This window comes from Cucurbita pepo, chromosome 6, assembly GCF_057944985.1.
Source record: "Cucurbita pepo subsp. pepo isolate OVF chromosome 6, ASM5794498v1, whole genome shotgun sequence".
NCBI lineage: Eukaryota > Viridiplantae > Streptophyta > Magnoliopsida > Cucurbitales > Cucurbitaceae > Cucurbita > Cucurbita pepo.
Window position 1 is genome coordinate 4000163 of NC_141803.1, and position 13362 is coordinate 4013524.

The window sequence follows — 13362 nt, forward strand, 5'->3', positions numbered from 1 at the left end:
TTTTTATTTATTTATTTAATACACAATTTCCTTTTTATTTTATTTTATTTTTATTTAAATCGCTCAAATGTCTCATCATTTCTAATTATTAAAATTTGAAAATTTATATTTAATTTCTTAATATCTTAAATTTTTTTTTTATTATTATTATTAAAAGTGAGTAAAATAAATATTTTAATTCGAGAATAAAATTTAAACCATATTTAATTTAAATAACAACCTCGTTAAATATATAAATGGTAACACGAGATTTGAATAGAAAGTGTTCGGATAATTACATTTTTTTATCGCACTATTATCAATGATTGTGTTACTGTCATTTTTTAGAATATTCTTATTCTCTAACAAACTCCAAACAAATTAACTCATAATATTACCCATTTAAAGTAAGTTAATAACACAGTAAATTTCATAAATGGTAATATGAGTTGTGCTCATAATATTACCATTAGAGTAATAATTGAGTTATAATGTGGTTTATATGAGTAAAGTTTATATTTATCCATTTCTAATAATCTAATTAATTGTCCGTAATTAAAATATTATAAAATTTAACATAGATGGTCAGAATTTCAGATGGGACGGTTACAAATGTCAAATGTCAACCAAACCCAACATTTATAGTTTGTGTTTGACAATACGAGTTAGTCAAACTCTCGAGAAATTTAAAATTTAAAATTAAAAAAATTTAAAGTTAAAAATTTTAATTTCGAATAAAGGGAAATAAAAGAGAGAAAGTACTGACTAACACGTTTATTCGATTATTGGTATTTAAAAAATTACTAATTTCAACTAATAAATAAATAATTAAGCTAATATAGACAAATGGGGGAATGTCATTAGTCAATGCATTAAAAATGAATTAAAAATTATTAATTACAATTAAATAAATACTTTACAAAGAGAAAATGTCGTAAAGGATAAAAATGGAAATACCCATCTGACTTTTCTGATAAAGCGACATCAATTTTTTTCCTTTTCTTTTTTAAAAAATAAAGAAAAAGACAATTAACGGAATAAACTTTTAAATTTCAAATTTTAAATAAAAACAATTTATAATAAATTGATAAATTAGTTTTTGATGGTAAATAATTTGTTCCTATTACCACAAATTCATTTCCCAAAATAATATTTAATTTACATTGATTTTTTTCCATGTATTTTATTTAAAAGTAAGGTTGATTAAAAAACATTATAGGTAAAAAAATTAAAAAATAAAGATATAATTAGATATATTCACGAGACAAGCCAGAATAAGGAAGCCTCCCCTGTCCGGTCATCCATCTTCTATCTATTTCATCGTAAAATTTCTTATTTATTTTTATGGGAATATATTTTTATTTTTCAATATAATTTCTATTAATTGGGGACAAAATATAGTAAACGAGAGAAATCTCTGTTCATTCTCTCTCTCTGATGTTATAGTTATTATATATTAAATGGTTAATTAATTGTGATGTCGAGGAGAGTCAACCACAATTTACAAGGGTGTGGAACCTTTACTTAGTAGACGTGTTTTAAAGCCTTGAGGGGAAGGGAAAAATCCAAAGGAGACAATATATGTTAATGGTGGATGAGGACAATATCCACTAACGGTGGATCTCGGCCGTTGAATTAATATTTAGAAATAAATGATAATTACATTAATATTTTGGGGGAAAGGGAGGGATGTTGGAAATATAAAAAAAAAACGGAAAATTATTGGAATTGGAAAAAGAAAAAAAAAAGGAAAAAAAAAGGGAAAATTGATGCTTTTGAGAGGAAAAGAAAAGAAACGTACGTAATTACCAAAAATGCCCTTTGTTATTTAAAGAATATGTTAAGGGTAACGGAATTGGGAAAAACAAAAGAGGAAATTACGGAAATGCCCTTTATATTAAAATAAAAAAATAAAAAAAATAATCAGTCAAACTCAGTGCCCACTGGATATCATATAAAATGTATCTCTTACTTATTGCTCTGTCTTCACTAATCTCACTTTTTTTCTCTGCAATTCTCTCTGCAAATCTCACTTTCTCTCTCTACTTTCTCTCTCTTGTTTCTCTCTCTTGTTTCTCTCTCTATCTAGTGGACCTTCCCGAAATCAGGGACGCCCATTAGCCCACCATTGATGCAGTTCAGCCTCACTCCACTATCCCCACATTGCCCATTTCATCTCTCTGTTTTGGGTTTGTTTCATTTTCTGTTTCTTTAACCGACACTGATTCGAAGGGAGTGTGTGAATCTGTTTGTAGCATTTTCTTAATCGCATTGAAATGAAACCCAAAACCCTTCATTACCAGTGCGATGGTGGACAGAGTAGTGGTAGTAGCTCTCCGAGTCCTCCTCATTCGCCGCCGCGTTATGCTTCAAAGGGTCGTCGGAAGTTAAGGTCGAAACCCCATTATTATCTGCCGCTCCGGGAACTGTTTGTCGGTGGGTTCAATTTCAGGTTTAGTTTTAGACATATGGTGCTTCTTCCTCTGCTTTATATCTCTGGTTTGATTATGTGTGTTGGCCCTTTCTCTTCTTTTGGCGGTCAACCCTCGCCGCCTGGCTCGCTCTATCGTAGCCATCGTATGTATCACTTGCTCCGGCGTCATATTCAATCTGATAATTCCTCTGCGATTCAGGTTCGATCCTCTTCTACTTCATTTTTCTTTTTCTTTTTGTGGGTTTTTACTGAAATGGTGGAATCGTTTAGAACTTGGGGGATTTGTAGCTGTTCTTTTAATGATTTGTTCATGTGCTGTGTTGCTGTAACTCTGTTGAAATGTGTATGATTTTGCTTGCAGATGGCATCGGTTTGGAAGTATAAAAGGCTGAAAGAGAGGAAGCCATGTTCGAATTCTACAGCTTCTCAGCTGCATGTGGGTATGCAAGCTGCTGAGTTGATCAATAAGGATGCTACTACTTACTTGATTGTTGATGCTAATGGTGGACTCAACCAGCAACGTTCTGCTGTATGTGTTTTTTCATATTTCTAATGAATGGCTTACTGTTTTGTTAACTTGTTCTTGATGATTCTTGCATCGAAGTATTTAGTTTCGATTATTTGATTGGCATGTTTGTATGTTCATGTTTGTTCTTGGTTTGGCAGATCTGCAATGCGGTGGCTGTGGCAGGGCTTCTAAATGCTATTCTAGTTATTCCTCGGTTTGAGTTCCATAATGTTTGGAAGGATTCAAGGTATGGTTATGGAGTTTTTGTTTCATAGTACTAAGAGCTTGTGAGATCCCAGTTTGGTTGGGAGGATGGGAGGAGAACAAAACATTCTTCATAAGGGGAAGCCTTGTAAAAACCTTGAGGGGAAGCCTGAAAGTGAAAACTCAAAGAGGACAATATTTGCTAGCTGTAGGCTTGAGCTGTTACAAATAGTATTAGAGCTAGACACCGGGAGATGTGCCAGCGAGGAGGCTGAGCCTCAAAGGGGGATGGACATGAGGCGGTGTGCCAACAAGGACGCTGGGTCTTGAAATGGGGTGGATTGGGGGGTTTCACTACGATTGGATAAGGGAATGAGGGCTAGCGAGGACGCTAGGCCTCGGAGGGGGGTGGATTGTGAGATCCCACATCGGTTGGGAGGAGAACCTTGAGGGGAAGTCCGAAAGGGAAAGCCCAAAGAGGACAATATTTGTTAGCGGTGGGCTTGAGCTATTACCAATGGTATCAGAGCCAATTTCCAACCGATATGCCAGCGAGGAGGCTGAGCCGGACATGAGGTGGTGTGCCAGCAAGGACGTTGGGTCTCGAAGGGGGGTGGATTGGGGGTCCCACATTGATTGGAGAAAAGAACGAATGCCAGCGAAGTCGTTGAGCTTCGAAGGAGGTGGATTGTGAGATCCCACATCAGTTGGGGAAGAGAACGAAACATTCTTTATAAGGGTGTGGAAACCTCTTCCTAGCATACGCGTTTTAAAACCCTTGAGAGGAAGCTCGAAAGGGAAAGCCCAAAGAAGACAATATTTGCCAACAGTGGGCTTGAGCGGTTACAGAGCTCCACCCCCCAAGATCTTTTAGAACTGAAAGATTATAGACGTAAACTTAGAACGTAAAGTTTCGCCCGAACAACCAACACAAACTTTTAGTGCACTACAATAACTAGTTATATGGTTATTTACATGTATATTCCCGAAGTTCTGGTTGAATATTCAAAGTTCGAATTCGAAGAACACCCCCGAAATTCTACAATGCTATGTTAACGTTTTATAGCTCAAAATCATTACAAGTGTGATGAATTTGTTCTACCTGCGTTCTTAGAACATATTGAACTCCTCTCTCATTTTTCTTCTTCTTTTTCAAATATTTTCAGTAAGTTTGGTGATATTTATGATGAAGATCATTTCATAGCTGCCCTTGACGGTCATGTGAAAGTTGTCAAAGAGCTACCAGAGGCTTTAATGCAAAGATATGATTACAACATTTCTAACATACCTAACTTTCACGTACAAGCTTTGTCCACTGCTAACTATTACTTGGGAGAAGTTCTACCTGTTTTGCAAAGGGAAAGGTACTCATCGATATCATTTTGGTACTCATCAATATCATTTTGCTACCCATCAAGCCTTTTATGCTCTACTTGTGACTGAGAACTAAGGGAAACTCTGCTGCAGGGTATTAAGATTGTCCCCTTTTGCCAACAGATTGGCCATGAACGTTCCACCCGAAATCCAATTCTTAAGATGCTTGGCAAATTACGAAGCATTGAGGTTCTCGTCTCCCATTCTGACTTTTGCTCGTTCACTAGTTAGCCAGATGATCGAAAAGAGCTCAAGGGATAATGGGAAGTATGTTTCGGTCCATCTACGGTTCGAGGAGGTACTAATGCTTTTTAGTCATCTTCTAGACGAGTTATTTATTCATGCCTCATTTGATAACGATTTCATATCTCGTATCTGAACTTCAGGACATGGTAGCTTTCTCGTGTTGTGTATATGATGGAGGTGAAGCTGAAAAAGTCGATATGGATTCGATTCGAGAGAGAGGATGGAGGAAAAAGTTCAAACTCAAAGAACATCTTATTTCGCCTAGTCTTAACCGAGTTAATGGAAAGTGCCCGTTAACCCCGTTAGAGGTACCTAGAATGATCCGTTTTGTTCTCTTTGTGCAAAAGTTGTATCCTTTAAACCAATTTCCCTATGTTTTACATTTTGAACGTTGTTCTTCGTGTTAGGTTGGAATGATGTTGCGCGGTATGGGATTCGATAATAACACTTCGATTTATTTGGCTTCGGGTAAGTTATACAAACCAGAGAGATATTTAGCTCCATTACAGGAGATGTTTCCTCTCTTGCATACAAAGGAATCACTTGCAACCCCAGATGAACTTGCTCCTTTTATGGTAAGTTTATTGTTTCAATCCTTGTGGCTTTATAAGATTTTAGTAAATCTGTGACTGCCTGATAAACCGTTTATCTATTTCTATAAGATTGTGAGATCCCACATTGGTTGGGGAGGGAACGAAGCATTCCTTATAAGGGTGTGGAAACCTCTCCATAGTAGATGCGTTTTAAAACCATGAGGTTGACGGTGCTACGTAATGGGCTAAAGCGGACAATATCTACTAGCGGTGGGCTCAGGCTATTACAAATGGTATCAGTACCGGCAAGGATGCTAGGTCCTCGAGGAAGGATTGTGAGATCCCCACATTGGTTGGAGAGGAGAAAGAAACATCTTTTTATAAGGGTGTGGAAATCTTTCCCTAGTAGACGCGTTTTAAAACCTTGAGGCTCACGACGATACATAATGGGCCAAAGTGGACAATATCTTCTAGCCGTGAGCTTGAGCTTACAAATGTTATCAGAGCCTGACACTGGGCGGTGTGCCAGCGAGGACACTGGGCCCCCAAGGGGGAGGATTGTGAGATCCCACATTGGTTGGAGAGGGGAATGAAGCATTCCTTATAAGAGTGCGGTAACCTCTCCCTAGTAGACACGTTTTAAAACCGTTAGGCTGATGACAATACGTAACGAGAAAAAGTGGACAATATCTACTAGTGGTGGGTTTGAGCGGTTACAAATGGTATAAGAGCCAGACACCGAGAGGTGTGCCAGCAAGGACGTTGGGCCCCCAAGGGGGGAGGATTGTGAGATCCCACATGGGTCGGAGAGGGGAACGCTTAGGGGAACGAAGCATTCCTTATAAGGGTGTGGAAGCCTCTCTTTAGTAGACGCTTTTTAAAACCGTGAGGTTGACGGCTATACATAACGGACCAAAGCGGACAATGTCTACAGTGTTTGCTTGCTCCGCCATCTTCCTCAATTCAACTCAAAAGCTCTTATAAGTTCGAAACTAAAATCCTCAAACGTGTTAGGAAGCGAGGCCATAACTTATACGAACATCGCAACAAATTACTTTTACTCGAGAATTCATCTGTGCAAAGTACTAATAGTTAGCATAATTTTCATTGTCAGGAATATTCTTCAAGAATGGCTGCTTTGGATTACATGGTATGCTTGTTAAGCGAGGTCTTCGTAACGACTCAAGGAGGTAACTTCCCACATTTCCTAATGGGGCACAGGCGGTTCCTTTACGACGGGCACGCCAAGACGATCAAACCCGACAAGCGAAAGCTAGCCATTTTAATGGATGATAGAATCAAATTGAGGTACTCAGCATCCATGAGCTTTATGACTGTGTATTGACACTGATCACTGAAAAGATGACTTCATATCATGTTGATCTTACAGCTGGAGAGAATTCAAGGAACACATGGGGGTAATGCTTGCGGAGAGCGACCGAAAGGGGCTGATGGTACCTCGAATCAGACGATTCAACCGAAAAACGTCTGTCTATACGTACCCTTTACCCGAATGCAGATGTCTGCAAAAACCCCACAACACAAACACCACAGATAACAAGTATATGCTCGATCAGCTCTTTGAATCTGTGAGATAGCGAGCGGATTACCCCTCCATTGCTCTAAATTTTGCTCGGTGTAGATAGACGTCGTTGCTATCTTGGTAGGTCGGATGAAGAAGCAAGTTAACGTCGAAAATGAAAGGTAATGATTTCTTAGTTTGTTCTTGATTGAGCTTGAATCTAAACCTCCCCCTTTCTTTGTTGAAGTGTTCTTGATGATAACTGTATATAGCCAGAGGCATGTCTGGAAATATGTACATTTTAAAGCTAAAACATTTCACAAACCTTGGAAGCTTGAAGCTTGAAATAATGCGATTGAATCCTTGTAACCATACGTATGCTATCAAAGTCGTATTTGGATAAAGTTGTTGACTTTGACTGACCGACCTACATTCTCGAACGTCAATGTCTGGGTTTTGATAGGATGACACAAGTAGTAGATTAGGCAATGGTTGGTTATTGATACCAAATCACGTTACACCCATCAGCTCTCACAATCGTCGTGCTCTTTTGAGACTAGTAACTTGATTAAGTTAGCCAAAAGCTTCTAACCCTGCTCTCGGAAAATGGGTTAGAGAATGTTTTGAGAAACAACATTGACAAACTATAACTCAAATAGGAAGAATTGACGGTTAATGACATCTTTTGACATGAAGTAACAGGCATGGACAAACATGACCAAGTGGGTCATGTAAGATGAACCAGAAGTGGGGTTACAGTGCAACTATGTGCTAACCTAGATCCTACAAAGGGTATTAGTCGATTAAGACAGCAGAACCGTAGTCATAGAAGTGGAAATCTACTAACTTGCCGAAGCGACTAACCCCAAAAATGGATGTACGGAAGCGCGAGACTTATACCCGACCGGTGGTCGGGGCAAGTGCGAAAATCAAGAAAGAAGTGCAATAGGGCCATCCACTACTTGCAAATGGGCCACAAAGTGAAAGTGAGCCAACACCACATTTGCTCATGTCTTTGCCTTTGATGATTCATCTTGCACAATCCATTGCACCAAAAAATTCCCACACAAACCCACGTCAACAAAATTAAAAAAAACATAGAGGTTTAATCGTTACGACGGTTTCAATCGAGGTAGCTCGTTGATAACACATTCAAAGTAAATTTCAATCCACGAGAGACGATGATCTATTAAAAGAATCTTCCACCAGCGTGGTACTCGACCGTCGACCTTTCGATGCTTAAGTCAATGTCAAGTTCAAGCTTCACCGCTCCCCGGAGCTGGTGAATTTAATTAATTATTTTTTGGAAAATATAAAAAAAATTAAAAAAAATTAAAAAAAAAAAACCATATTTTCTTAAAGGGAATCTCTATATTCAACACGGTCCAGAGAATAAAGTTAGAAAAAAAAAAAAAAAAAAAAAAAACTAAACTTTTAATCCATTATTTAAATTTATAATTAAAAAAAAAAAGGGAAATGGCATTTAGGTAAATAAAGAAGGAAAGGAGGTTAAAGATGTAATTAGACATAAGAAATCTGATGGCGCGGCGCTGAAGCCGATCCTAGGCGATTCCGTCACGTCACGATGGGAGCTTAGGAAGAAGGGAATAAAAATAGAGACAGTATGGTTGGAAATTTGAGAAATTAATGAAAAATAATAATAAATGTCATTAATTTTTTTTTTTTTTTTAAAGAATTAAATTAAATGAGTTCATAACTCGGGATTGGATCGTTAACAATGTTCCCTAGGCAGAGCCGTCGAATTGAAAATTTCTACAGTTTCTGCGCTTTCTATTTTGGGTATGAAGATGGAGACGAAGCTTGAATGAGAGAGTGTTGGATTCCGTCAGATTTTCAGAGAGATATTCGCCGGAGATGCTCTTGAAGCAACTGAAATACGTCCAGGGATCTTCAGGTGGGAGAAAACTGGTTACCCAGGTGATGAAATGCAGCGCTGATTGCTGGAGAGAGTGAAGGGGAGGAGGGAAAATGCGAGACAACGACACCCGGAAGTTGATTGTTGCTCCGCCTGTTGTAATCGTTGGTCGGAATCGTTCTCAAGTTGGGAATAGAAGGGTTACTCCGACCACCATTATAACAACGCAATCTACAGCGACGACGGCTGTTTCGACGACGACGACTACTAGGTCGGCGACCGTCGTGGAGAAGCATCTGCCGAACGGAGATCGTTACACGGGGAGTTTCTCGGGGGGAGTTCCGCACGGATTGGGGAAGTATTTGTGGGCGGACGGGTGTATGTACGAGGGTGAGTGGCGGAGAGGAAAGGCGTCGGGGAAAGGGAAATTTTCTTGGCCTTCTGGAGCAACCTACGACGGCGAATTCAAATCGGGTTTAATGGAGGGAATCGGTACTTTTATTGGATCTGACGGAGATTCGTATCGTGGATCGTGGAGTTCAGATCGGAAACATGGATTAGGGAAGAAACGGTATACGAACGGCGATTTCTACGAAGGGAGTTGGAGGAAAAATCTCCAAGACGGCCATGGCCGATACGTTTGGAAGAATGGAAACGAGTATGTCGGCGAGTGGAAGAACGGCGTGATTTCTGGTCGGGGTGTTTTAACATGGGCGAACGGGAATCGCTATGATGGGCAATGGGACAACGGAGTTTCTAAAGGGAACGGGAGTTTCATTTGTGCCGACAGTAGCTGGAATAAGAACTTGACCATCACATTACGGAAGAGATCATCGGTGGATATAGCAAGAGGGAGTGTAACAGAGAGGAATTTCCCTAGAATTTGCATATGGGAATCCGATGGTGAAGCCGGAGATATCACCTGTGAAATCATTGATCATGTAGAGGCATCGATGTTGTACAGGGATCGTGATCTTTTCCGGCAGTTTAGGAGGAGCCCCTGCTGCTTCTCCGGCGAGGCCAAGAAACCAGGCCAGACCATTTCTAAAGGACACAAGAATTATGAACTGATGCTTAATCTCCAGTTGGGTATCAGGTAAGTTCATGAAATGGATCATGTGCTTTAGACATTTACTGTGGATTCTGATATCACCATGTTGCTATGTTCTTTAGACATTCCGTTGGAAAGCATTCTTCAGTGGTGCGTGAGCTGAAGTCCAGTGACTTTGATCCAAGGGAGAAATTCTGGACGAGGTTCCCAACCGAAGGGTCGAAAACGACACCGCCCCACACATCAGTCGAGTTTCGTTGGAAGGACTACTGCCCTGTTGTGTTCAGGTAACCATTACTGCTCTGAATCCTGATATTCTGCAGATCCACGTTTCTAATTGATCTTTACAGATGCTTGCGGGAGCTGTTCGATGTCGATCCTGCCGATTATATGCTAGCAATTTGTGGGAATGATGCCCTCAGGGAGTTTTCATCGCCAGGAAAGAGTGGGAGCTTCTTTTATCTCACACAGGATGATAGATTCATGATAAAAACAGTGAAGAAATCTGAAGCAAAGGTCAGTTGCTTCCTTGAATTGTTCATCTTGTTATAAGTGCCACTTGCATAATGCTATACACTTCTGGCATACTCAGGTGCTTATCAGGATGCTTGCAAGCTATTATCAGCATGTCTCCCGCTATCAAGATTCACTTGTGACAAAGTTTTTTGGTATACATTGCATCAAGCCAACAGGTGGGCAAAAGGTAAACATCATCAAGAGTGTTATGTTGTTTAGATTCATTACATGTTCTTCAAGAATTCACAATGATATCTAATCTGTTCTTGTGGGAACTAGACTCGGTTCGTTGTGATGGGCAACTTATTCTGCTCGGAATATCGAATCCATAGACGATTCGACTTGAAAGGATCGTCCCATGGCCGGACAACGGGTACTCCTGAGGGGGAGATTGATGAAACCACAACTTTGAAGGATCTTGATCTTAATTTCGTGTTTCGCCTTCAATCCAACTGGTTTAGTGACTTTATGAAGTAAGTGTTATAAGCTCTTTCGTCTTCGTTACGCTATGCTTATGGAAACCTTATTATTATCGAACTTTTGGTTAGACAAATCGATCGAGACTGCAAGTTCTTGGAATCTGAAGGCATCATGGATTACAGTCTTTTGGTTGGTCTTCACTTTAGTGATGATAATACATACAACAAAATGGGGTTATCTCCATTTCTATTGCGAACTGGTATGATATCCTTGTTCTTTCATTATGAGCCTTGGAGGTGGTCATCCAAGACGCATTAGAATACTGATTTAGAAGACTTGTGGTGTTTGCAGGCAATAAAGATTCATACCAGAATGAGAAGTTCATGCTTGGCCATCGTTTCCTTGAAGCGGAGTTACGAGATATGGACCGAGTCTTATCTGGACGGTGCGTTTCTACTCCTATGAACTCGTCTAAGAGTGAATATTAAAGAGCATGTGATGATTAATGTTGGCCATAAATTTGGGACTATTGGGGTATCAATTATTTCTGCAATGAATTGTATTGTTTTTCTCTGATAAATGGGTGACATGGGTTGTCTATACCACATCATGGGGCTATTTAGTAGGTTATCGATGGTATTAGAGTGAGACACTGAGCGGTGTGCTAGCGAGGACACTAAGTCTCGAAGGGGGGTAGATTGTGAGATCCCACTTCGATTGGAGAGAGGAACGAGTGCCAGTGAGGCGCTGGGCCCCAAAGGGGGATTGATTGTAAGATTCCACATCGGTTGGAGAGGGGAAGAAACTGTAACAACCTTTCGAAGTTATTGTCCCGCTAGCAAATATTGTCCTCTTTAGGCTTTCCCTTTCGAAGTTACTGTCCAAGCCCACGCTGACACTCCTTCTTCCCTTCTCCGATCGATGTGGTGGAGGCCAGTGTCCTTGCAGGCACACCGCCTCGTGTCCACCCCCTTTTGGGCTCAACCTCCTCGTTGACACATCACTCGGTGCTTGGCTCTGATACCATTTGTAACAGTCTAAGCCCACCACTAGCCGATATTGTCCTCTTTGGGCTTCCTCTTTCATGGTTTCCCTCACGGTTTTAAAAACGTGTCTGCTAGGGAGAGGTTTCCACACCCTTATAAAGAATATTTTTTTCTCCTCTCCAACCGATGTGAGATCTCACAGAAGCATGTTTTATAAGAGTGTGGAAACCTCTCCCTAACATACGCGTTTTGAATGTCTAAAGAGGACGATATCTACAAACAGTGGACGTGGGTCATTACAGTAGGACATAAACACGTTATGGTCCTAGTATTTCTCTTTCCCCATAATTACGAGCTCTTTTTTGCTCAATCCAATTGGTTTTTGGCAGTTGAGGATAATTATGACACATTGTAATCAATGATTCTCCATTATATTAACCTTTTGTCTATTATTTTCTTCACCATTGAGGCAAGAACTTGTTGTAGATCAGTACAAACCATGCCATGTAGTAGTAAACCACATTCATACACTGATATAGTCTATCATTTCATTTGCTGTTATCAGGAAGTCATTGATCAGATTAGGAGCTAACATGCCAGCAAGAGCCGAGCGATTAGCTCGACGTAGCGACTTCGATCAGTACACCCCAGGTGGAATGAACCATCTAACCCCATCTCGCAGTGGAGAGATCTATGAAGTAGTCCTCTACTTTGGGATCATTGACATCTTACAAGATTACGACATAACCAAGAAACTGGAACACGCATACAAGTCCTTACAAGCTGACCCCACTTCAATCTCAGCTGTTGATCCTAAACTCTACTCCAAACGGTTCAGAGACTTCATTGGCAGAATATTTATTGAAGACAGGTAGTGAAAGGGATTAGTTCAATATCAAGATTAATGCTGTCTGGTTGAATTAGGGACCAGAACCCTGCTAGCTGCTGCTGCACACGGATGGGTGTAGCAAACGCTTTGATCAGGCCCAGAACTTCGATGTCGACGTCGATGTCGTGGGGCGGGGCGGGGCGGGGCGGTTTGAAACACAAGCATAGTCAATGGGCTGTGGCTCAATTCTCCGGCCCCTTCCCTTTCAAAATGCTCTTTTTTCCATGTGGGTATTGGCCTTTTCAGGTTTTGGACGCCATGGAAAGCAGAGAAAGGTGCAGAAAAGATGGCGTTGGTGACCCAATTCCCATCCTGGTTCTTGTTTCTTGCCCACTTCGTTTACTTGTCCTTTCCTTCCTTCTTTGGATCTTTCCTTCTCTCACTGTTCTTGTACTGTTTGGACTGTAAATTTTTAATCAAATTCTTTCTTCTCTCTCTCTCCTCCTTTAAATTAAATTTTAAACGAGAACTGAGGAGAGAGAAGAATGAATTAAGCTGCTCATTGGTTTAAGCCATGAATGAGTAACAAAGTGTGGTATGGAAAGTGCGGATCTTCGAATATAAGCTACCAACTAACTCGGGATGTCACAAATGCCTAACATCAGGTGGTGTGTCAACGAAGACACTGGCCCTCAGAGGAGTAGATTGTGAAATCTCTCATGAACGAAATAGAAATCTCTTCTTAACAAAAAGAGGACGGTTACAAATTTTGATTATGGTCGATATAAAATATTCCGCAAGATCTTTATATTTTAAATCAAATTTCATAATTCTCTCCGACCAAGAAATATTATTATTATTATTTTAAGAAATAATAAATAATG

The 13362-nt window shown here is 40.0% G+C and overlaps 2 protein-coding genes across 2 annotated transcripts; both read left to right on the top strand.

Moving 5' to 3' along the window:
* Window positions 1–1974: 1974 nt before the first annotated feature.
* On the top strand, window positions 1975–7204 carry LOC111796704 (O-fucosyltransferase 10). The gene is made up of 9 exons (XM_023679444.2): window positions 1975–2612; window positions 2775–2942; window positions 3080–3168; window positions 4292–4489; window positions 4593–4797; window positions 4886–5053; window positions 5153–5320; window positions 6393–6586; window positions 6669–7204. Exons 1-9 carry the CDS (start codon window positions 2256–2258, stop codon window positions 6874–6876), a joined length of 1755 nt encoding a protein of 584 aa, XP_023535212.2. The 5' UTR covers window positions 1975–2255; the 3' UTR covers window positions 6877–7204.
* Window positions 7205–8480: 1276 nt separating this feature from the next.
* LOC111797132 (phosphatidylinositol 4-phosphate 5-kinase 2) lies at window positions 8481–13082 on the top strand. The gene is made up of 8 exons (XM_023680037.2): window positions 8481–9772; window positions 9850–10014; window positions 10078–10243; window positions 10320–10430; window positions 10523–10716; window positions 10792–10922; window positions 11015–11108; window positions 12215–13082. The coding sequence occupies exons 1-8, from the start codon at window positions 8790–8792 to the stop codon at window positions 12522–12524; spliced, it is 2154 nt and encodes a 717-aa protein (XP_023535805.2). The 5' UTR covers window positions 8481–8789; the 3' UTR covers window positions 12525–13082.
* Window positions 13083–13362: the final 280 nt, after the last annotated feature.